This window comes from Pygocentrus nattereri, chromosome 20 (genome assembly GCF_015220715.1).
Source record: "Pygocentrus nattereri isolate fPygNat1 chromosome 20, fPygNat1.pri, whole genome shotgun sequence".
Classification (NCBI taxonomy): Eukaryota; Metazoa; Chordata; class Actinopteri; order Characiformes; family Serrasalmidae; genus Pygocentrus; species Pygocentrus nattereri.
The window spans coordinates 15,929,670-15,955,377 of NC_051230.1; the positions used below are offsets into that span (position 1 = coordinate 15,929,670).

Genomic DNA, 25,708 nt, shown 5'->3' on the forward strand with positions numbered 1-25,708 from the left:
AATGCAAGGTCAAAGGCAGCCCTCCGGGCACTGTGCGCCGCCTGGCAAAAGTTTGGTAATACCTTACTTTTCATCAAGGGCAATTGTGAAAATGCGAAACGCTGTATTCTAGAGTAAGACATCACAGCAGTGGTGAACCAGATGTCTGTAGAGATTAATGCAGCGGCTGTGTTGCCTGACGCCTGAGACATTGTTTTATGATGGTCTTCTAGATAAAGTTTTGGCTTAAAATGTAAATCTTTCAAATCTAGGAAAGAGGCACAACCAGGGTGTTATGAGGCAAAATAGTCCCCAAACACAACTTATTTGTACCAGTATTTCACCACTATCAACATGCATATAAAACTTCTCTGGTCATCTTGAATGAGATATAAAATGGCTGCATTTGCATTGTAGACATTAAGATCCTTGAGCTGGAAAGTTTTTCTTCAATGCATGATTTCATATGAAATCAGAAAAACTGAATCAGATCTAAATAACTTTTTTGAACATCTCAGTGACTGTATGATAGAGAGATTTAGTGGATTAGTGAAAATTTAATTTCCCCCTTTTTATTTAATTACTATATTTTATTTGTCAGTTTACAAAAATGTTATAGAATTAAAAATTATTCTTTGCAAAAACTGAAAAACTGATGAAAGTGTTATCTTGGGAATAACATTAAACCCCAAGCATTTTATTCCCTTGTTGTTATGTCAGCATGTCTTGCACACATACTTATTAGCTGTCAGTGTTCAGATATGCAGATGTTTGGTGATGCCTGATATGAAGGATCTGTGTTTATTCCACTGTTTGGGTTTTGCCTGGTGTGAAGTCGTGAAGTTTTGCCTAACTTGGTGTCAGTTCATGTTTATTAAGAACTCAACACAGAACTCACTAACACTCAAACCTTTTCAGTCGTTTAAACCACTACGAAAACGGAAGAAAGAAAACGGAAGTGTTGCCAAATATACTGAGAGTATAAGCAGATAGTTTTATAGTGAAAAAAATGCAGCCTTTTCTTATCTAATTAAAAAGTAACAACTTTGTAATTGTTTCAAAATGAAACTTGGTCATTAAGAAGTCAGTAACGCACTATACACTAATATTTAAAAGTCAGACACTGCTGTTCAAAACAGTTCAAAAGTGTTGCTGTTGGAAACACAAAACTTGGCATCATTCAAAAGTTTGTAATTGCTGTTCAAAAGTTTGGAATCATTGTTCAAAAGTTTGGAATTGTTCAACAGTTTGGAATCATTGTTCAAAAGTTTGGAATTGTTGTTCAAAAGCTTGGAATTGCTATTCAAAGATTTGTAATCATTTTTTAAAAGTTTGAAATCCTTGTCCAAAATTTTTAAATACTTGTTCAATATTTTGTAATCAATTTTCAAAAGTTTGGAATCAATATTTTTAATAATATAGAACTGACTTGGTTGCAGAAAAGTATATAAAATTATCAGCATATGTAATTCATTTATAACTTCACAGTTTTCAAGTAGTAAGACACTAGAATGCTTTCAATAAAAATGAAATGTATATAATAAGTAATTCTAAATGTGTCCACAATGATGAGCTGTAGAAGACTCTAAAATGACTGAAAAAACTGTATAACATTGAGAATTAAGTTACAATAAAATTAATATCTAGAATTAATCATACTGTAAAAGTCAATATCAAATCTTAATGTATATAATGTGATAAAACAATATGTAAATAGATCATTACAATATATAATTTATCATATAACTTCTTGTTCATAAAATTCTTGAAATGTTCGCACATGTAAGATTCACTATGCAGTGCAACAGTGTGCAGTTAACACTGTTTATCACTGTTGACATGGTTCCACCACCGTCTCAGCAGACTGAGCATACTTTTGCTCCATTTGCCAAACCTGTTTGCGAACTTAAAGATATCAGCAAGCACGGAATTTACCCTTACAGAGTGACCAGCAGGTCGCCAGCTGTGGGCTTTAATTTCACACTGGGGATCTTTTTCTGTTCATATGAGTACAGTCTGCCAAACTTAGACATTTAAGGTCAGCAATAAGGGCCATACATCAGACAATATAGATCCAAGCCATGCTCTACATAGATTCATTATTGATTCATGTTGCTCAATGTAGGCTATAGTACTAACTTCCAAGGCTGTTTGAGGACTGCACTGAAAAAAAAAAGTATGTTACATAACAGATCCTATAGCCAAATGCTAATGGACATTGTCAGCAGCTGTTGTTAAACAGGACAACCCCCATATTATTTCATTACAGTGTAACAACAATAGATTGCGTGCCATCAAGTCAACTATCATACCAAAAACTCATAAACAACAGTGTTGTGCTGAAACGCACTCGCAGGTGTCAAACTGGTTTGCGCACTTTCGGTGCTGGAATCTTTACGTAATCACACTGAAGCTTTCTCATTGAGCTTAACCCCTGAAGCAACTCCAAATGCCGCTGCTGTTCTACTGCCAGACAGCCAATTTCATCACTCCAAATCACAGCTAGGGGGATAAAGACGCACTCATAGATGACAGGAGTAATATAGTTGTTGAATTATTTATTATCTGTAACACAAATCGAGTGGCAGAGCCCAGTGGTCCAGCCTGCTTGTGTGATCCTTCATCTACAGTACATGATATTTACATCTCGGCCCATTAAAAATTTCACAAAATTAATATGTTGACAATTATACTGTATATTCACATATACATATATATATATATATATATATATATATATATATATATATATATATATTTATAAAAGGTCAGAAATATCAACAAATTCCAGGTATAAAAAAACAACTCAAAAACTAAGAGAAAAGAAACTGGTCAACTTTAGTGCAAAGGTGGTACATGTACAAAATACTGTTGGTTGGTTTACACGCATTCAGTACAAAAGCAGCAAGGTTATAGGTGTGTGTCCGCGATGGGAATCCGCCGCAGTTCCACAATCTGAGAGTTCGCAACGCTCCCGCCATCGTGACTGCCAGGGATGGACTCATTGTCGCTCATGTTAAGGCCTGACCCTGTGGAGCACAGAACAAAAATGATGAGTCATATACATTATATGCTATATAATAATATAGCATATATAATATATATATAATAATATAGCAGAAAATGCACTATCAGGGTATTTTTGGCACTTTTAGTGCTCAATTTCTATTTATTTTTTTTAGTTTTACATATTGCAAAACATAAAATATAAAATGTGTCATGAGTTCTGCACATTTTCAGTTTTGTTTTTTCTTCCCCCCAAAAATATTAAAATAAGCAAACAAACAGTAATTGTGTATTATAATTTATAACTTATTTTAATTTAGAAAATAAAAAAGACATCTCATGTGAGCAGGGGCACCCACAGTTTTGCATATGACTGCACAATGTTTTAATAAACAGGGTTGGGAGACCTTCACAGAACATAAATCCCATTCAAAAAATTCCTAAAACGAACTGTAGGGTTTAGACAGGTGACAACATATTAAGATTTATTAAGACTGCATCTTATCACGCAATTGTACACAGCCTCGCCCACTAATGCATTCCAGCCAGGCACAGAGTTTTAAAGGTGCAGTAAAATAATGGATTTGTCTGAAAGCTGGAGATAAAAACATCATGGTATATTCTGCACCACATCTTCTCACGAACATGCATCTGGTCCAAAGTGGTTAAACAGTGTTATTCTGATGGTAAACATATTTTCAGTGCATAATTAAGGCTAATTCCTTCATCTAACTGCTGTGTGTGTTGCAGTGGTGACAGAGAGTCTCTCAATAACACATCTTTTATGACAATAAAGCAAAATGGTTATATCTGAATAGTAGACACCACTGAAGGAAATCAAGAGCTGGTAAATTTCTCTACAGTACAGTACACCATCTCACATCATAACAGTCAGGACGACACTTTTTACATTTCAATGGTTCAATTCTGCAGGAAATCTGAAAAATATCTGGAATTCCCCTTTAATTGAATTATTCATTATTTATTATTAGAATGCACACCCCAAGTATAAAATGTGTTAGATATGAGACACAGCATGCATATATACACCATCATGATCAGCACTGGGATATACAAATGGTGAAGTTCTCCAGTCATAAATATTAATGTCTAATTGCCCCGAAGTGAAGATGTGATATTTCACCGTCCAGGCTGGTGGGGCTGAAGCTGCTGAAATAGCTGCTGTGCCAGAGATTATATAAGACACCTAACAGAGAGATCCAGCCTGCGAAAAAAACTCTTACTAAGAGATGGATTAGTGTATCAGTTCAGCTAATATGCCTCTCACCAGAGAAATGATGCTTCACAGATAGAAGGAAACAAAGACAGAGACAGTCGATGGCCTAAAACTCTATGAATATTAACAACAAATACAGTCCTCTATATAGAGTGCCTTTACTGATTATGAGCCATGTATCTATGCTGATAATGTAACGTATCAGATATACTAGATTCTATGATGTACATGATTTCAACATCATTAAAATATATCAATACAAGTTGTCATTCAGTTTACTTATCATTACTTTTTCATTTGTAAAGTTCTATGTACATGTGGAAAAGATGTGCATGTAAATTCTTCTAAAGGGTATTAATAGGGAATTGCCCCTCTTCTACTCTATTGGGAAGGCTTTACACCAGATAAGGGATGCCAAAAGTGAGGCCTACAGACCAAAGGTGGCCTGTGAGGATGTTTGATTTAAGAAACGTACCCTAACTACAGCCCTTTACCAAATGAGAGAACAAACAACTTACTACATTCGTATTTTCCTTTCACATTTGTATGTTAGTGAGGTTAGGTAATGATGTTGGATAATTGCTCTGTATCATAAAGGCAACCCCAACCCAGAACAAAAAGCTACTGGATGAAGCTTCATCAGTCCAGAGAAAGCTGGGTGCTTTATACCCTTCTATCCAACACTTGGCACAGGACATGGTGACCTGTGCAGCTGCTCCAGAACACCCCTACCTATTGGCAAAACTTTTGAATGGAGCTTACACAAGCTGTGTTTCTACCATTGAGCACCTGTGACTAACTGCACCATAAACTAGCTGAATTCACCAATTAAAATGGATGTCTAAATGATATTGGACATACAGTGTATTTAACCTTTTGTTGAATGGTTAAAGCCTGTGTCCTTCCAGCCTGTCCAGTATTCCTGATTTCCTAACACAGGCTTGCAAGAAGCACCTGGCAGCCTGGCCTCTTGGAATCAGGCTCTAAAAAGTATTTTAACAAAGAAAGATAACTGACAACGAACTGGCAAAAGTTCAAAGTGCTAAGTGGAAAAAGCAATGTTTCCATTTGATTCAAAGTCCAGCCTTTGCAGTGTGTAATACAGACTTGGTGACAGGCTCAGTAAAAAGTCATTGTGCACACAGCCAGCATCGTCTTTTTAGACCACTCAGTATAAGAATGCTCTTCCTTCATTATAGGGAAAATAGTTAAGTTGAGCCGTAATAGATCACAGTGATGCATCGTCACACATACACGGCTCTATCTCATTAAACATTGATGATCGACCCCAATAGCATTCACAGCGGTAAGTCAGTAGAGGTTTGATGTACTAAGAAGAGAACATAAAGATGTATGCAGCACTGCAGGGCCAATGAGAATATTAAGAAAACCCTATATGGAAATATTGTGTTAAGATAATTCAATTTTAAAGTATGAATGTTTAAATTTTAAAGTCAATTTTAAAGTTAAGTGATACTAAAAGTGAGGTACATTCGTTCAGTATCCCAGAACAAGTAATTACCCATATGGTAAGTATTTGTAGATACTCAGATCATATCCACTTAATTCAGATTATATAAATTATACTATATCAGACCATCACCAACCTTTCCTTTCTTTTTTCCACCATCATTTAAAAACATCATTTGTAAAAAACATTTAATTTGCTTTTCATTTCATAACAACTGGATACAGTTCAAAGCATTGTTTCCTTCGACTACGAAGTTAGCATTTTGGGCAAGGTTGTCACAAAAACATACAGTACTCTGTCAAAGTCACAGGTAGCCAAGAAAATGATCTCAGCTAAGTGTGTTTTTTTCCAGTAAAAATGTTATTTAATATTAGAATAAATCAAATAAACATAAATACATTAAAAAGCCACATACGTACATGACTAACTAAGACAGCAGTTGAACAGTTGTAAATACATAGAATCATAATATTTCAAAAGTAAATTAAGTCCAGTGAATGTGTTTCAGTAGTGAAAATTTTAAATGTTCCACACTGATTTTCAGACTTGGGGACATTGTACTCAAAACAATGAAGTCTAACTGCTCACCATGCGGCCATGAGGGACAGGGATGCAGTCTCACCTCCTGCTCTAAAAGTCAGGGGCGTGGCTAAAATGAGGCTCTGCCTATTTATGTGTAAAGGGGTTTTATTTAAACATTGAACTCATGACAAAATGAGTTAAATAAACAAAATCGGAAAAATCTTTAAAAAAAAAAGAAAAACAAATGTAAGTTTTATTTTCCCAAGCTGAAATTTAGGGGTTTGGGTATGAGACAGCCACCCTCCAACAGAAAGTAGTATAAATGATGATTTTTAAATATATTTATGCTTATTACTATATTGATTAATGCTTTGGGTTAAATAGATCATAATATAATCCTTGTAAAATCTAAATTGCTGTTGTAAATAGTTTTTAACTGTTGGACCACAGTTTAAACTAATTCATTGGAATGGTCCAAATGTACAACCATTGTAGCTCAGTAAACTATGGCTATAATATATAGTAATTACAATATAACAGATACTGTACTGTGGTAAGAAATTGATCATGAGAATTATTTTTGAGGAAGGTCTTACCGGTCTTTAAGGCAAATATGAGGTCGTCAAACTCCTGCGACTCCTCGTCCTGGACTAGATTTGTGTTAATGAAGCCGCCCTCAGAAGGATAGGTGCCGTTTTCAGCGCCCTGTTTGAACACACTGCTGGGCTGACTGCTCGGCCTGAGGGACGCTCTCTCCCAATCTGCTGAGATCTGAGCAACACACATGAAAAAACAGACACACAGTCAGCAAACAAACACACATCAAAAAGTTTCCCAGCATATCTAAACAGATTTTTCAAACATGTCTAGTAATGCAAAAGGAATATTTAATACACCCAACTTGAACAGATAGATAGATAGATAGATAGATAGATAGATAGATAGATAGATAGATAGATAGATAGATAGATAGATAGATAGATAGATAGATAGATCTTTATTGATCCCAGAGAGAAATTGCAGAACAAAGAAAGAAAAACACAACTATCCAGAGCCAAAACATGTTTACTAATATGCTTGTACCAGCACCACACCCACTACCACTGCTGTACTGAGGGTGGTCCACAACCCTATTCATACAGCAGCCCTGTGGTCAGAAACTGACCAGTGATCAGTGAAATGGAGGGTGAATGAGAAATTGTGTATGACAACATGTCAGGAATTGTGCACTCTTACACTATTTTTCAAGTTTGAGTTATTATACGGTAAAAAATATACTGCAACAATCCGTTTATAGACAATTCTTTTTGAGTTATCCGCTCCTTAATTTATTAAAACTTCATTCTCGTCCAAAGCATTTAGTATGGAATCATCTCCAGTTCAGTTCTGAACACTAACACTTATTACTGATGCTTAACTAAAAATAAAATAATCTTTTTTTGGCAAATCCATCATAATTTTATATGTGTATGTATAACTAGTTACTACCCACTTCAGGTGTAATGTGCTGATGTGTTTTGTGTCTTATTATGATGTAAGTCAATGTTAAATGGTCTTACGTCTGTCTCCTCGTGTCTCAACAGAAGTAGGGGTCCCAAGATAAGAGCTAGTGAAGAGCCCCAGAAGGCTTTAATATGGCCATGTGATATTTGTGGTTCATGAAGGGGTCACTGTAAGATTACATTGTCATGGTTGGCTAAAGGGTAAAATGGGGTTTGGGGGTGAAAGAGCTCACTGGCTGACTGAATGATTCAGTGAGTCATTTTTGCTCTGAAGTATGCTCACTGCACACCAAAAGGCTGCTTGCTGATTCAGCTGGGAAATGCAGATAACTGGCTAAGGAAACTTCCCTTTGATATGAATTTAATAAATAAATGGAGCTCAGACAGTCAGACGCGGCCTTGGGGACTACAGACGGACCCATGAAATGAAGTAGAATAAAGATGTCTGGAAATGACTGAAAAGTGAAAGAGACACTTCTGTAAAAGCTGGTCAGCAGCTGTGGGTCAAATACATGCCTTACATAATGTACAATAACAACCTGGGCTAATAACACTGCTGCTTTTACTTTTCTCTTGACTGCAAGGGTCAAAGCAATATTAAACGGAATCTATCTATCTTCAATTAACATCCAATTTTTTGCCAGGCCAGTTTTGGTAATGTATATACAAAGGGGACGAAATGTTCCTCTGCAAACTCTCAGCAAATTTTCAGGAGAAAAATGTTACACTATAGAAAGCGCACACTGACTTAGCCAGTTAAACGAACCATTCATCTTCCTTTCCTCCATCTCCCCTTTCTCACACTGCCTTATTTTTTTACCCACACTGATAAATGCACTTTCCTTCCTCTTTTATCACAACATAAATTTTAAAATAGCACACACAATAATGATGCATCACATAATAAAAATGAACAGTTTGAAGAATGTTGCTTTGTCCCACCCAGTATCTTCCAGTATACATGTATATATCTTTCAGTATACAAACACATCAAGATGTGTTTTTCCTTCAATAACATGTAACTACTCCTTACTCTGAAACACTTGAAACATTGATGCTGTGGAGTAGCCACACATGAGCCTATAGTCTCCATACCAAATGCCAAGCTTTGACTAGCTAAGTATGAAGACTTGGGCTGTGGAGCAGTGGAACTGTATTCTCTAGGGAGATGGAGCTCCACTGAAATACCTTTGGGAGGACTCTCATTAATCATAAATGCCCCTTAATACACTTTATTTCAGAAGTTATGTTGGGTAAACAGGTGTCTATAAGCATTTAGAATTACAGTACGGTCAGAGACAACCCTTCACTTATTTAACTGAAAATGGCATTGGTAGAGATATTTCTGAGGGGATTAAATTTAAGACAATCCACTTATATAAGACAGAGGAAAGTCAAGTGAAAAAAAACAGGTTTACAATACTTAAGTTTATTTTAAATAAACATTTTAAAAGATAGAAAAAGTCTTAGCTGTAGTCTTAACTACAATGCAAGCCCTGAAAGACCACCAAAACCGTCACCATCAGACAAACAGTACTTAAACTTTTATCTTTGAGAGAAAGGAGAAAATCAAACTCCACTGTTGAAAAAATCCACAGACATTCCTGTCCATCCTTCCACTGTGAGAGGACAACTCAACACTGTCAGTCTGAAAGGACAAAATGGTTACTGTGAAAGGGAAACAAACAAAAAAGAAGAAATTCCAGCCAACGTCTAATACTGAACTGTGGAGGTGTGAAGAAATATCCCAGCAGAATTCCTTGACAAACAGAATGCAAGTCAGCTGAAAAAGAATGGAAGCTGTAATAAAGGTAAAGGACAGACACACTAAATACTGACCATTTTGATATTATGTTTAGTTGTGACATCTGTATGATGCTGAATATGTTTTCTGCTCTTTCCCCCTTACTCTCATAATGAATAACTTGTACCTAATGGCCAGGCGTGAAATTAAATAAGTGAAGGGTGGCCTCTGACTTCTGCTCAGTACTGTATAATGTGTGCAGTTTTCAATAAGCTATTGTTGCACATAAAATAACAAGAGGATATTGATAAACCAAGTGATGCCAAGCATTTGAATGGCTGTGTATCTCAATAAATCTCAATGTTCTTGCTGCTTCCTTTTAGTGCTGACTTAATTTCCTTTGTTAGTGGATGTCGGTAAAGCAGTGGCAGTGCTGGAGTTCCCATGGGAAAGGAAGCAAAATCCACCCAGTTTCTCCAGTCACAGGCACCAGAATCTGGTGGAGTGGCCCACTGGGGACGGCCAGTAATCAGGACAGAAGGTCTGAGGTTAGGTGAATTCGGCACCACCAGGCACTGCTGGATTTGTCACATCCGTTCGTAATGCCTGAACAGACAGCTAGCCCTCCTTCCCCCTCTCTCTCTATCTCTCACTCTTTCCCCATTCTCTCTACTCCCCTCTCCCTCGCTTTCTCTCTATCCCCCTTGCCTCGCTTTGGAGTCCTAAATCCAAAAAGTTTGTGCTCTCATGAATGAAACAGGATTACTCAGGCACTCCTGGGCCTGTGCTGGGGCACAATCAAATTAAATCTGCCCCTTCAGAATAACGGAGCCCAGCCTACAGATCATGGAGGTACTCAGTTTGAACCCAGACTGGATAAATGTATTACAAGGTTGTGACCTTCTACTGCATCTCAAACACCACAGAGAAAAGTGTCACTCTAATATGTTGCTTTAAGTGTAAGAGAAGTTGAAGTTGATTGGGTAAAATGAGTGGGGTAAACTACTTTGCTCCTAATTCTGTTTACTTTTAGAACCTCATAATCACCACCATATCTACTGCATATTACTGTAAAGTAGTTTGGAATCACTTCCCATAGTAATACTAGGGGTTATATTATATAGAATAATAATTTGTACTGTGCAGATTAATAACTAGAAGTTATAAGTTATAATAAAACTCCTAATCAAGAGCATATACTAATAATTTAGGAGCCACCATTAATATTTGTATTATGGTATTCAATGTTTTTTTATGTATAATAATGTGTTTATTTGTTTGTTTTAAAGTGGTAGGTAGAGGGACCGACAGGGAACCAGGGAAAAAATAAAAGCACATGCTCTATGTACTATTAAAAAATTAGTAAAATAATTAGAATTATATTATAGTACATGAAAACCAAACCCCTACCTCCTCCATAGCACTGATGAGGTTCTGAGTGGACTTGCTGATCTCTTCTCCTCCAACTGTGGTGGCCCCAGTGCTCTGAAAGACACCATCAGGACTGCTGTGGCCATTCATCTCCACTGTGTAACTGGCCTTGGCTGGCCAGCAGAGCTGGTTATGCATGATGAAGTAAACTGCAAACACATACAGGCCCTGCAGACATAAGGCTACAGATTAGAGCTTAAAGCATACTGCAGTATATATTACAAAAATGATACTGTCTTGACAGGTAAGGTCACTCTTCTATGAATGACTTGATGTCAGTCTATTGATTCCTTAAAATAACAGGCTTGGTACATACAAATAATATCATAAAGACAACTGCAAAAACAATACACTGTCTTGCCATCGTACTACAAATATTGACAGGTGATGATTAATGTCCATGACAATTCGCCTCAGTCCCAAATTCTTCACATGAGATTCGGAAACAGCATGACATCACTCAAGTCAGCATGACATAATCACCAGTGAGGCCATGGACGGCACTGTAACACATCATTTTACACAGTGGCACCAAACTGACAATCGCTCAGCTCACTTAGGTGCAAAATACCTCACTATCACCAAACATCTCACCACAAACACAGTCCACGTTAGACAGACAGAGGAGGGAGTGAGAGTGGAGAAAAAATCTGTAGCGCTTCTGGCTGTAAGAATTCTGCTGCTAAAAGAGAAACTTCAGCCCCAGCCTGTATGGAGAACGCTGTGATCCAAGAGAGATGCTGAAAGATTTATATAGTGATGAATATAAAGATGTAGCAAAATATGTCCCAAAATATATCATTCAAATGTTGAAGCCCTATATCAGCAAAAAATCACAGACATATGGCCACTGCCAACAAATACAGAGAAACAATGGTTCCAAAGACAGACTACACATTACCTTTAGCCTTAGGCCTAGGCTGTATGGCCTGTGCTGTAAGTTAATTGTAGCTCAATTGTTATTCCGTTGCCTTGTGTCTTTTAATCCATCTAATGCGATAGTTAAGCAAAAAATAATCTCTGAATCTAAAATATAGTCAATCAGTCGTGACATACATGTTGTCTGAGGTTTGCTTGTTCAGTTTTGCACTGGAGCTACTTGTAGATAAAATTCACGCTTCAAGCTGGCTGCTACTACTGATTTTACACAGGCTAAAACCTTTTGCCCATTTTTATAGGTAACAGTTTGTTGTGAGATACATACAGTGACATAAACCTCATGAGCACGTCTACTAATTTAAGCAGGTATGATGACTTAGGCATGCAGTAAGCACAAAACTGAAGCTTTTATTAGCTGTTAGCTGCATTAGCCCTGTAGGTCTATTGCAAAACTAAAGAAGCAAATCTCAAGACACTAAACAAGTCTTTGTTCAGCAACTATGTTTATGTAAACTTGACTTTTTTCAACAAACTATTGCTTTAGGCAGCAGTTCTCAAACTTTCCAAGGCCATCTTTGTGGACAATAAGTGCCCTACTGTGGCCCTACTAGGCCCCCCTCTTGCCCTTCCACCCTGATCATTACATCATTACTTCACTTAATGAATGGAATGAGGACCATGCTCAGTAGCTTGTCCATTTTGCTACCTATCACTGAACAGTCTGTAAAGTTTATACCCTGTTCTATGACCTTACGGATAACTCTGTAAGTGGGTGCATTATGACTATGAACTGTGACTGGCTGACAAGAGTTTAATTTTAATAACATCCAAATTTTTTATATGGTCAAAGCAAAATTAAGTAATAAACTTATAAACTTACTAAGTAATTTTTCAACTCACCCTCCCTGATTCTAGCCTGATGGCTTGAGGTGATATAGGTTCTATAATTCAAACTCTCAGTCAAAGCTCTAAAAGCTAATTAGTCTCCTTTAGTAGAATTTGTCCTGATAAAATCCGTTTATGTTTCGAACTGGTCTGACACTTAACAGGTACCTGCAAGCTACCAACGTCAGGTGATGTAGTTCAGACCAAACTTCAATGTTAGACAGCCGCACACATCAGTCTCACTGAGACCACTTCTCAACGCCCCCGAGATACCATTATCCTCTCCATTCAAATTTGTCAACAAGTGATGAAAGCTCGAAATAGACTAAGCGAGTAAGGCTTAGTAAACGAGGCATTAGGTGATATGCTCATAGATATAAAGCGAGTGCTGGAAGGCTGCTGGGCAAGCAGAGCACTATCAAAGCTCCCCCTCCAGGAGATTAGCACACAAATGGCCTGGAGGCCATCGCTGCACGCTCAATTACCTCTGTGAGTTACGTAAGTGTTCTCCATTCAGGAGTGGCAGCCCTCGTTTTCAGCTAAGGTGTCAGAGAGCCCAAAAAGCTTTTTTCAAAGACACTAGAATTTCTGAGATATGTCGCGACATTCAAAGAACACATCCATGAATTTGATGTTTTCACTTTCCTGTATCAATACTTCAATAACTGTAGCTGATTGTTCTATTATAATGTACACAGTTATCATATAGGAGATATTACATAGGTGATTAGATATAAGATAATCCTGATACTGAAAAAAGAATAACTTGTACTTAAGTCATTTTGATGGGAATTAAATGAAGGGTGGCCTCTGACCTTTGCACAGTTTTGTATAAACATATAATGTATGATTAAGTCTGTGTGGACACCTGTGTGTGTGTGTGTGTGTTCATTGGTATACATGGACTGATTAATAGACTGATGTATGATGAACAGCTTTAAATGCTTCGGTAACCCTACAACTAAAAGAGGACACTGTCATACCCAAAAGGCTTTGTGTTTGGTAGAGTTGACAATACTGAGAGTGACAGAGAGCCAAAGAAAAAGAGAGAACCTCTTACACCAGGGTTTTAATGCAAAAGAGTGATCTTGATTAATGTTTCCGATTAAATAAGGAGAATGAATTAATGAATTAATGAGAAAATGATAACAGCACACAAAGCCGCCAGCGCATACGTGAGGTCTCCAGCAATCAGACTTCTGCATCATAAGCAGGCCTGTTTAGCAACTGACTGACGCAGGAAGAAAAGAGGAAAGGGAAGAAAAACTGCAAATACACTTCCTCTAAACATTTCTTTTTCCCCTTTCTGCACTATCATGCAAGCATCAACAGGATGCCTCTGTCAGTGTCATGTACAACTGGCCCAGTGCTCACGGCAATAATAACAGGAGCAGTAGCACAATGAAGACGGATCTATTTATAGCTCTCCAGTCCATTCAAGAAGCGGAGGGGAAATCTAATTGTGGGCGAGTGGGCTCCATTGTTCAAAGCCTCACTTTCTCGTGGTAATGGAACAATGCTGTGCCGTTTACTGGCAAGGCACAGACATAGCCCAGCAAGATTAATGGTGCCACAGCAATTCAATTATTTTCACATTGGTCACATGAAATTGGCTGTGGGCCATCACGGATGGGGCTGCGAGATGCGACAGCGGGGTAAAACTACGGGGTGGAGAGATGTGGGAACAGATGCTGTGGTGTTCTGCAGGAGGACAGATTGTGACAGAACATGTGCAGCAATGTAATCTTAATGTGTGACCTTTACTACAGTCTATATGGGCCATTCTACCACACCGGTTCAAAGTCAGAGTTCAAAACACATTTCAGACATTAAACTGGCTTTGACTTCAGACAATAAATCTTTTGCGTTGACTGACCCTATATCTTAAATAGGCCTATGCTCATTTTATTGCAATAAATGCTTGAACATTTTGTTTTGTCACTACAAAACAATTATAACACTATTGAAACTTTACCAAATATTTTGGTAGTGACTGTTTTGGTAGTGACCATTTTAGCTCATTTTGAGCAGAACTCAAAAACCCTAGCCAGTAAACTCATAATAAGTCAAAAAATAAGTCAAAACATTACTTCAAAAGTTTTTTTTGACATTGTAGTGTTTTTAACATGTAAGTTATATTAAGTAATATTAAAGTATTATTTTCCTGAAGTTGAAATTTAGGGGTTGCCAATAGAAAACCACTATAAATGATGATGCTGTATACATTAAGATTTTTAGTGCCTCTATTAATGCCTTGATTTTAAATAGATCACAATATAATCATTATAAAAATTAATTGTTCTATTTGTTTATATAGCTGCTGTGACTGTAGGGTGGTAGGAAGAACACAAACAATATTTCATAGCCTCTAAATATCTCAGGCTTATTACATCCTAAGTATTGTTATTCAGTAACTACATAGACAACAATGCAAACTGGTCGAGTCATTCTCAGGCTGTCGAATTGCATAATCAATGTTGGACCCTGGTGGTTTGTGGCCATTTAAGGGCTGCCCAGATATTCCTAGGAAGGCTTATCATGGCCGAAAGAGTATAAACAAGCAATGTAAAGCAGTTGAAATTTATAGACAGTACACCTATAATTAGAACTATTATACTGTCAAGACGTCTTATATATGTCAACATTAAAACAACAACAATGAAGAGTAACATCAGGAATAATAATGTATCTTATGTATTTTCTGGTATATATTCAGTATAGAGATGAAATGTTATTGTCTGTTATAATAGAACGCTTTTATCTTTTCATTGCGTCAGTGAAGTTTGTTTGCATGTTGATTACATTTTATACCTCAATAACGATAGGCATGATGATAATCAAGCAGAAATAAGAAGGACTAGTGGTAACTGTTATGGCATAAGTGAAGAAATGCTCATAGTTCAGTAAATACTTGAAATCAAATGCACCTATTACTGGTAGGGCAGGTTAGTGCTTCACCCGTGTTGTCCTTACCAACTACAGCTCAGCAAAACTGCAATCTATTCTGGGTTTAAGTAGTATTTAAAGCACAGGAATAACTGCAAGTGTCAGGTAGCTCTTCACAACTGAAACAATATGTATTTTAATTAAATATTGGAAAAGAAGCAGTAGTACATTCTCTTCCGAGGTAACTGAAGGGTCTGCTTCAGATGGCAGGCTTTTACTGAGAAGCTAAAGCTCTAAATATGGATGCTTTGTAGCACAGACAGAAAATAAGCTACTTTACCATCAACCATTTTCACCAAATATTTAAAAATATCTTGTCATTTCAAAAAGTAGGAAGGACGTGCCTCCCCTCTCCACAAACCCTAATCCACATGTATTTCTGAAGGGTTACAAATGTAGTACAAAGAATAAAATGCAGATATTTTAGCCTAGTAGCCCAGTACTGAATAAAGGTTCTGCTGGTGCTAGTATTTTTTTTAATACCTGCCGATGCCATTCGCTTCTGTTATCAGTGATAACATCAGTAACACACATAGGCACACAGACAAAACCTGGAACTATAAAAGCTATGCCCTTTCTCAAAAGCCTCACCATCAACAGAGAGAACAGCACTATTAAAAAGCTGCTGCAGTCAATGCAACAGGGACACAACAGAGACAAAAAGATGAGCGTGGAAAATCAGCGTCAAGGAAAATAGCTTCCATGAACAACAGCAGGCAAGTCAAGATGATTGAAAACAGATTCAAACTGCTGCAAAAGAGCAGCAAGAAGAACCTGAAAAATACAAATACAAATGTTGCAAAGCTTGTGAAAATACCTTTAAAATGCTGCAATTTGCTGCAAAGACCTACTTTAATCGTCTCTGCCAAATTCCCTTTTCTTTACTCTGTGTGTTTGTCTGCATCAGCTGCATTCAATTAGCTTGTTCTTGGCATTTGCACACAAAATTACACGCCACAGAGGGATATTTGCTTATTTCAGTACACCTGACTCATGAGGTTGTTTTGTCACCAACATTTTTCATGTCTGAGTTTTAATGTAATGACAAGGTCATGACAAAACAAATAATCTGTTATTCTTTTCCCATCTGCATCAGAGCTGCTTTACCCCTCTGTACGCTGTCATGCTTTGCCTGAGGTGTTCGACAAAGCAATACAGAAAAGCAGAGGGTGAAATCCTAGACTAAACGATCATGGCTGAATAGAGCACGTTGTACTAAACAAAATTGTGGTGACACCTTATTTTGAATGGTCCTTTTAGATGAAACAACACTTAACAGACTCTCTGTAACATGGCAAAAACATTGCATGAGGGTTAGGATCAGGGTTGACGTTAAGGTGAGGGTTCGGATAAGGGCTCGGATGAAGGTTAGGTTTTGGGAAAGGCTGGTTAAGGTTAGGTTTTGCGTAATGGAATTAACATATTAATAATACATCTACTAAATGCCAATGTTAACAGTACATCTGTAAGATATTTACCTCAATGTAATCAGATGGTTCACTACTGCTACTTCACTGAGATGTTGTTGATGCATTACTGATAATCAGTAAAGTGTTACCAAAATTATATTTGGAGCAAATTATATGCTTGATTTGCAGCTAAGTTTAGAGAACTGGAAATAAGCAGTAGGTGTTGATGAATGTACTTTAAAGCCTTCTATATGGACCATATCTAATTCGTTCCAACTGCAGTAAAAGACCTATTAAAATAAAACAAATAAATCCTTAAATATGTAATCTGACTCCTTAGATATTTACAAGGATTATGTTTTGATCTATTGAAACCCAAGGCTTTAAATGAGATAGTAAAAAGGTAAATATATACAGCGTCATCGTTTATAGGGTACTATAAACTGGGAGACTGCTATCCCAACACCATAACCCCTAAATTTCAACGTACATTTACCTACAATTTATCAATGTTTTCTTAAGATATTTAAAATATAAAACATTTTATTTGATAAACTATAGGGTCACTCAAAGCAAAATGATTGCAGTCTAAAACCAAGGCAGTTAAAAGTCTGCAATATGTTTGAAGTCTGACACTGAACCAGTTCCCTAGAATGGCCTTCAAAGGGAGGGATCATCCTATTGTTCTTGAGCCTTTGAACCAGTGCTTGGTTTCCATGAGTTGAGCTTGAACTTGACTTAAAATCTGATAAGCAGGGAAGCTGCATTACTGATTGATCTGTATATGGGTGAGTAAACAGACTACAGTAACATGCAAACTGAAAAAAGAACATGTGACAGAATGCCTTGTATTCAGGTCACTTTTCTTGGCCCTTTAGGAATGTTCTCCATGAATAGACATCTATAAAACCTATTAACACTTGTTGCTGCTTGTTCCTTGGTGCAGTTTATTTATGCCTTTCAGCTCAGTCTTTTATAACTGTGTTTACTGGTGCAGACACAATTAATAACCTTCACTAGATCAAACTCTCCAACCGGTATGTACGTCAGTGGTTTTTGTTTGCAGTCAATCAATAGCAGTTTCCTGTGAATGCCTCGAGGAGGATGTTCTATTCCAGATAAATTACATGAAGTAGAGTTAACTTAGAAAAGATTGCAGGAAATAGAATGAATAAGAAATGAGGAAACTGCATTTCCCCTGAAGGCTTTTAAATTATATGGTTATAAATATACATCATAACAACAAGTTATGTTATGTTAAATTATAATAGCAATAAAATTCCACCTGTTAATAGCAGACTGAAGGACACAGGAAAACTATGTTTGAAAGTAGGGATGCACCAATGTGAGAATTATGGGCCATTGCCTATATCCGATACCTTTCATGCACGTATCTGCTGATGCAATTACTGAGGCCAGTACAGCTATATGCAAAAGTTAAACAAAACACTCACTTGCAGAGGGCTATAAATGGGGAAAAAAGAATTAAATGCAGATATTTTTTACACAGTAACCCAGCCTTGCTTAAATATTCTGCTCCTCTGGAATATGATAACTATATATCCATACTTAAAAGCATAGCTAAAACAAAAATGTACACTGTATCCAACATGAAGGCAATTGACCTACTTGTAGGTCCAATTTAACCGTAACTGAACACAGAAGGTGAGGGTGCTTACTATGGATAAAGCCTCATTTTGGAATACACTGCAAAGACAGTGATCAACCATCTTTTGAAACGATTTCTAGTCTAGGTTTAGGCTTAATCTGGACCAAAAAATAACTTTCCTTGGTTCTACTTTAGAACTGCTGGAGAACTTCTTTTCATATAGAGACGCTAGAAGTCAGCATGCTGGTGTGTGACACACTTCACACTTCACACTTCTGTCACGTAAGATCAATTTGACACTTCTAAGTAATGAAGCAAAATGAATCAAACAATGTATATTCTTCCACTCCAGCATTCAAATCATTCCCAGATCCAAAACATGTTTGCACAAGCAGATGAAAGGCATAAGCACATTTACACGAGCAGTTGAAAGGTACTACAAAACCAGAAAACATTTGCACACACTTGAATAAAATAAAATGAAAGCATGGAACTATTTCCATTGAAATGTTCTGATGTTCTTGCCAAGCTCAAGTTATGAACTACACAAGAAATAATCATGAAAGATTTCTCAGTTTATCACTGCTGGAGGGATCATCCTATTTTTCTAGTGAAGTCAATATTTAAGCAGACTCCTTTTTATGAAGACATCAATAGATTATAGGAAAGCTCACCCTGGGCAAGCTCAAGTGTGCGTGCAGTAGCTTAAGAGATCAATATTATGTGAGTGCACAAGAAAATCGATGAGACTATAAGATGCAAGGCTCTAATTTGGCTTCTTAGCCCAGCATTACATTTGTTTGATTTTCCACAGGGACACATTAGCAAAATGACACAGTAAGAGCACCGCAATCAGACCAGTACAAATTGTGGAAAAAGTTTTTTATTAGAGTACATAAGAGGACTGTGGTCAGCATTCAGATCCTGTGTTGCAGACTTGTTAACTATCTGAAGTACTTTTATTTTCACACGTCCTCAAATCTGACAGTGCACTTTGCAGAATGAGACACAACCCTCCTTATCACTCAGGGCTCCAGGATGATTTTATTACCGGGTGAGAATTCAAACAAGATAAAAGGGTTGAAAGTTCAGACATGAAGGTGATAATGTGAAAATGAGTCCTCTGCACACTTCTGTACATGTTAATGCACTGCTTATTTGCTGTATTTAGGACATCGAAGAAAACTCAAAATGCAACCTGTGCATGTGAGATATGTGGGTCATATCTTATAGTTTATACTTTTTTCCCACCAGTATGTTAAATTCCATATTTAAGTTATCCTGTAGAGAATGTGTTCACTTAGAAAATTAACAAAACATATAATTTGACTGTTGGTGTTCAGATTTTTGCATATGGCTGTACATAGAAAAGAGGAAACGTTTCCCAATTTGCTATTTGAAAAAATGAATGATGAGGTGGTCGGGTTGTGAAGAAAACGTTTTGTCAAAAAATGTAATCTATACTATTTTTCCATTATCATATGAGAAAAAAAATGAAGATCAAATCCAAAATTATTGCATTTTTGATGTTATTGCAAAATTAATCACCATGATGAACACTTCACTGAGGGCTGCAATGACAGAACAGGTACACAGCACCAGATTGATGTAATTAGATTGGTGAGAATGTAGCAGTAGGATTCACACAAAAAAAGCTCAATCTTTACTCTCCTGTGTGAAAAGCGAGTGATTTAAACACTCTGCTATAAAGCTAATTACCAAGTATACAAATATTCTGAACTACAAACCTGTACTAATACTTCAAATGTGATGACTGCTCTCATACCCAGAGTTGTGAGTACAATGTAAGAGGCAGTAACGGCTTCTGTCACAACAAACTTGCATCACTATAAAAAGCTTTTTAAGGAATAATTAATTGCTTTTTAAAGGCATAAAAATAAAATTATAGCCCTGTCTGTTTTGTAACCGTCTGTTTTTTCTAGTGTTCACACTAAAAGGTATACAAAATATGCTTCTAGTTTTGAAATTTTGATATACATTAGTATTTCATTATGTTTTTTTTATTATACATTTTACACAAGAGCTTATGGGTAATGTAGTTTTTGGTATATGCTTTAAAAAGAGTTCAGGTAGATTTATGCATCAATTGTATTCATGCCACACACCCAGTTAAAGATTATAGTTGACCGCTTCTCATACTATCCTTTAACATTTTAGCAGACACGTTTTATGTCTATATCATGCAACTCTTATATTTTGGCTGATGAACTACGTCTGTGTACATGTGAATTGTACATGTGGCAAACTTTTCCTTTAAAAGGGAGCAAACTTCCTCATCATATTATGTGGACAAGATATACTGTCATGTGCAAAAGTTTTGGTTTTGGTTAAATAAAAGGTCTTTTGATTTTCTAAGTGAAAGTAAGTTACTACATCCGCAACAGAAAACACACTTTTGCCCATTTTACTGCACAAGTATTGCTTATTTGCTGAATTTAACATATTTGAAAAATACAAAAACTGAGGCCTGTGCAAATGTTATAGCATATTTTATATTTTAGGTTTTACTGTTTTCCAATAAACTCCACAAGTAAATAGATACTATGCATTAATGTTTAAAGAAAATGACATTTATTTTTGTTCCCTGTAAAGGATGTGTTCACTTATTTCACATTTACCAACAAAACATGCAATTTGACTAGGGGTGGGCAAACTTTTGCATATAGTTGCAGTAATGACAATAGACAGAACACAATGAGACACAACTGTCAATTGATTAACATCTACTTCAAAAGGACTACTGGATATCAATGTGCAATATATTTCTTGAGTTTAGGGTATAATGCGACTTATAATGAAGGTGGACATTCTTACCAGAAAGACGTTGAAGATGACGAGGAGAATGAGCATCCAGAGATACCTGTAGGCCATGTGGAGACCGGCCCACAGACACACCAGTGACACAAGGGCAAACAGATACAGCACCATCGGAATCTCTGGAGAACAAAAGCCAACATGACGTTAATGACTTGAACCAAATAAGATGGAGAGATACATCTGATACTTGACAAGCTGGCAAAACTAGTTCAACTCCATATACTTGTCATGATTAGCTTGTTCCATTTAATTTGAATGGCTCCACATTATGCTGACTGTGCTTTTCAAGCTCCAACAGATGTTAAGATGCCAGCATGTTCCATGCCCTACAGAAAGCCAGTCAGGTTGGCATGGGTGCTGTTTCCAGTTGTTGGGTGAGCTGGTCTGGCAATGCCCCTGACGACTCAATTTTTCCACAGTTTGGAGAACCGCCCCACACACACACACGCAGAACCTCTTTTACAGCCTCTGCTTTGGCACGGAGGGTGAGTAGGCACGTTTATTGACCAGGGGCACAAACCCAAACTAGCTGCCAGTGAAAGTAAATTCATTATGAGACTCTTAATTAGGAGCCCTTACTCAGCGCTAGAACAAGGCCAGAGCGCTTGGGCCAAGAGTGTCCTTCACATGGACAATCAATCGAATGCAATGTCAAGAGTCTCTCAGGCAAATGAATACAAAGATTCAAACAAGTGTTACTGAAAGCAGGCTGGCAGCATATGCTACACTGTTTGAAGTTGCTTAACTACACATTTTACTTACCTAGAACATTTAGCAATAATTTGCAAGTTTTAACTGGGTTTTCCACAGACTAAACTGCCCAGTTCTAAACATTTACAGTACTCTGTCAGAGTTGGAGACTACCCATCATTTATTAAAATTTCAGTCAAAATGGCCATTAAATATAATAATCATGCAAGATCTGGCAGACCACCAAAACTGTAACTGTCAGATAAACGGTACTTTCATCTTCGAGAGACAGGAGAAAGCAAGCTCCACTCTTGTTTCAGATCTGAAATATAAACAGGTGCTTCTTGCACATCAAACTAAGAAGCTGCTTATCTTCTCAGAATAATGGATTGACCACCCTAGAATTAATGCCTCAATATAGCTATGTTATAACTGAAGTTCGGGGGAAGGAACATGCCTGAAACCTCTCTTTCTTCAAATCTAACACCCTATAAATTCACATCTTCACCTTCTATTTCCATGACAAAGGGTATGCAATCCCCAGCACAACCCCATCTCCTCCCAGTTCCTCATTTTTTCCTACAGCTAAGAGGGGTGGTCTGGCCTTCAAACTCTTTACCTTTTATCACTAATTCCATAGACAGAAAAGTTCACAATTCTGTACATTTCATCTGTGAACTGTAACTGAGGTCAAGCTACTGTCAGGTCTGAACTCTGCCTCACATCATGTACATTATCTTCAAGCTACTCATTAACCAACCACTTACCTATAAATTCTGACACTTGACCTACTTACTATACTAAGATAAGATGCAAGACATTCTACACTGTTTGAATGTTCAGTCCCCATAATCATCAATCCTTATGCTGTCCTCCTATCAGTAATGCCTTATACTCACCGTGTTAGCTACGATAACTTCGAGAGCAAAGGCTACAATCAGCAGGTACAGTACATCACAGAGAAGAGAAGAGACAAGGAGACAGGTTGGGCCTGAGTTTGATCAGTTAAGCCTTATTTGCATGCCCTCACCTCCCTGACCTATTGTGAACATTGAATTTTATTCACTCATTTAATGAGGGAACAAAGTGCTGCTACAGAGCCAGGAACACACTGAGTCATCAATCACATATTTCTCTTCATTAAAAAACAGCCCAACCGCTCAAACCCCCAGAACAATTACAGAGCGGTTGAACAATGCTTGCCCCCCACTCCACTCCACAAAAAAAAAACATAAAACAAAAAAAAAACACCACCGATCTGTATTTGAATTGGATTAGTTCCCACACTTTACTCAGCCCTGAGAGTCCATATTACAGATATTCTGAAAACTCTGTAAATGCGCTTTGTCTTCTTTTGAGTGAGTGAAGCATCAATATTTACATTCAAACCTGCTGGAGTAAACATGCACGACTTATTAGCTGTGAAGGCCTAATGAAGTGAATAAAGATGGTATCACTGTTTTTGATAACTGACTGACAAATCTCACTTTTTCAAGCCTCACAAGGCCAGGTATTATCTTGTAAGGAGAAAATCTGAGGACAACCATGAGAAATTCTGTGCTAAATGTGGGTAGGAGTGCAGACTTATTAGGGTCGGAACAAACTAAGTGTGAAATTTCTGAGCCAATCGAATTCTTTGTGAGCTCAAAGTAGGGGGCGATGGTGTGCTCGTCAACATTGTCCGAGGGACAAAAAGCCCGTGGCTGTTATGTAAAGTAACTTAGTTATCGTGGCTGAAAAGTCTTCCAGAAAACTCTTTTCTACTGAATTTTGTCTCTAATTTAAGTCAGTGAGAGAGGATTTTCAGTCTATTTGGATATTTTTATTTTGTAGACAGGACATACAGTGCAGAAATCAAGTTAGGATCAGTCCTCTTTGGGTAAGATATCCTAGGCTCTATCTACTAAAATGCTACAACAAAAACACTTAATTTTTCAGATGTGTGAACTGTGACAGCTTTATTTTTGACCATTTTTATTGTGTCCAATTTTTATATAATAGTCAATTTGATTGACTGACCTGATGATTTAGCTATAACTTTAAAAGGTTTAAAATCCATTTTTGATATTTGCAATGTCAAATGCATTCCAATTCTATATATTTTGTTTATTTGATATATTATAGTGTTATAAATACACTATTTTTTGAAAACTGTTACTGCTACAGACTACTTTCATATCAGAACTGGCAAAATGTATCAGTAAAGTGTTTATTTGCTTTTATACACCAGTAGCAAGAGAGAAATACTGTGATAATGTATTTTTTTGTGTTCTTGTAGTGTCAAAAACAGACTTGTCTTTCATAACGCAGACAGTTAGATCACTTTGACAAGTTCTGAAAACACATCTCACTGCAAGTTGTGGATAATGTTCGAGAAAGTCCTCTATACACCTACTGGTCACTTCATTAAGTACAACTCTCTGTATCTACATTCTTTGTCTTCTTCATCAGGTCCATGTACCATATAGGTGCAATTTGTAGTTCTACAGTTACAGGCTGTAGTCCATCTGTTTCACCCCCTTCCACTCTGTTCTTCAATGGTCAGGACCCCCACAGCACCACCAAAGAGCAAATATTTCTGAGCGAAAGATCATTCTCAGCACTGCAGTGACAGTGACATGGTGGTGGTGTGTTAGTGTGTGTTGGGCTGATATGAGTAGATCAGGCACAGCAGTGTTCCTGGAGTTTTTAAACATGTCGGTGTCACTGCTGGACTGAGAATACAGTCTCCTGTGGGCAGTGTCCTGTGACCACTGATGAAGGTCTAGAGGATGACTTACACAAACTGTGCAGCAAAAATTAGTTACTGACTACATCTACAAGATGGACCAACAAGGTGCATCTAACAGAGTGGACACAGTAAGAGGACAAAGTGTTCAAAAACTCCAACAACTCTGCTGCATCTAATCCACTCATACAGTGTAACACACACTAACTCTGTGGTGATCCTTTGGGGTTCCTGCCCATTGAGGAACAGGTTAAAAGCCTTTAAAAAATGGCATGATCAGCTCTGATTCCGACGTGGACATCACTACTATTTTTTTGTTTAAAGAATGGTTTAAATGGTAGCTAGCTTGTTTGCTTGTTAAATGAGCATAAAATACAAGAATTTGGAGGCATTTTAGAACAGCTTCCATTGTTCACAGCAGATTTAAGTTATGTACATTCTCATTACGTGATCATCTGGCCTCAGGAGATTAGGCTCTTGGAGATAATGATACATTAAGCAACATTAGACACTGTGAGATTAAGAGCTTGTGATTTTTGCAACAAGCTTCAGCAGAAGTAACCTTCTACACAATCTATCATGATACACGGTATGTATCATATGCTCAGCTGCTCAGAGAGAATCACAGAGAGAAAACTCACTATTGGGTTCTGAGAGCAACATTTGACTGGGCACACAAACTGCCTCCTAAATTAGCAACACCAATCATACAACTACCTGGTGCCTTGTTTTAGTATTTGTCTCACAATCAAATTAGATAAACCCAAAAACTTAATCAGTGCAACACAGACTTTAGTCTGTTCTCCAAGTACCATCTCTAATGTACATACAC

General features: G+C 37.2%; 1 protein-coding gene across 2 annotated transcripts in view; it reads right to left on the reverse strand.

Annotated features, from left to right (window-relative positions):
* Positions 1 to 2,752: 2,752 nt before the first annotated feature.
* adgrv1 (adhesion G protein-coupled receptor V1) overlaps positions 2,753 to 25,708 on the reverse strand; it is a 241,446-nt gene continuing 218,490 nt past the window's right edge. For both annotated transcript variants that reach the window (XM_017695589.2, XM_037531691.1), the window contains 4 exons: positions 21,456 to 21,577; positions 10,872 to 11,060; positions 6,812 to 6,986; positions 2,753 to 3,008 (listed from right to left, as the gene is read on the reverse strand). In XM_017695589.2, coding sequence (XP_017551078.2) covers positions 2,890 to 3,008; positions 6,812 to 6,986; positions 10,872 to 11,060; positions 21,456 to 21,577 — 605 coding nt within the window. In that variant the 3' untranslated portion in view covers positions 2,753 to 2,889. The remainder of the gene's footprint in view (positions 3,009 to 6,811; positions 6,987 to 10,871; positions 11,061 to 21,455; positions 21,578 to 25,708) is intronic.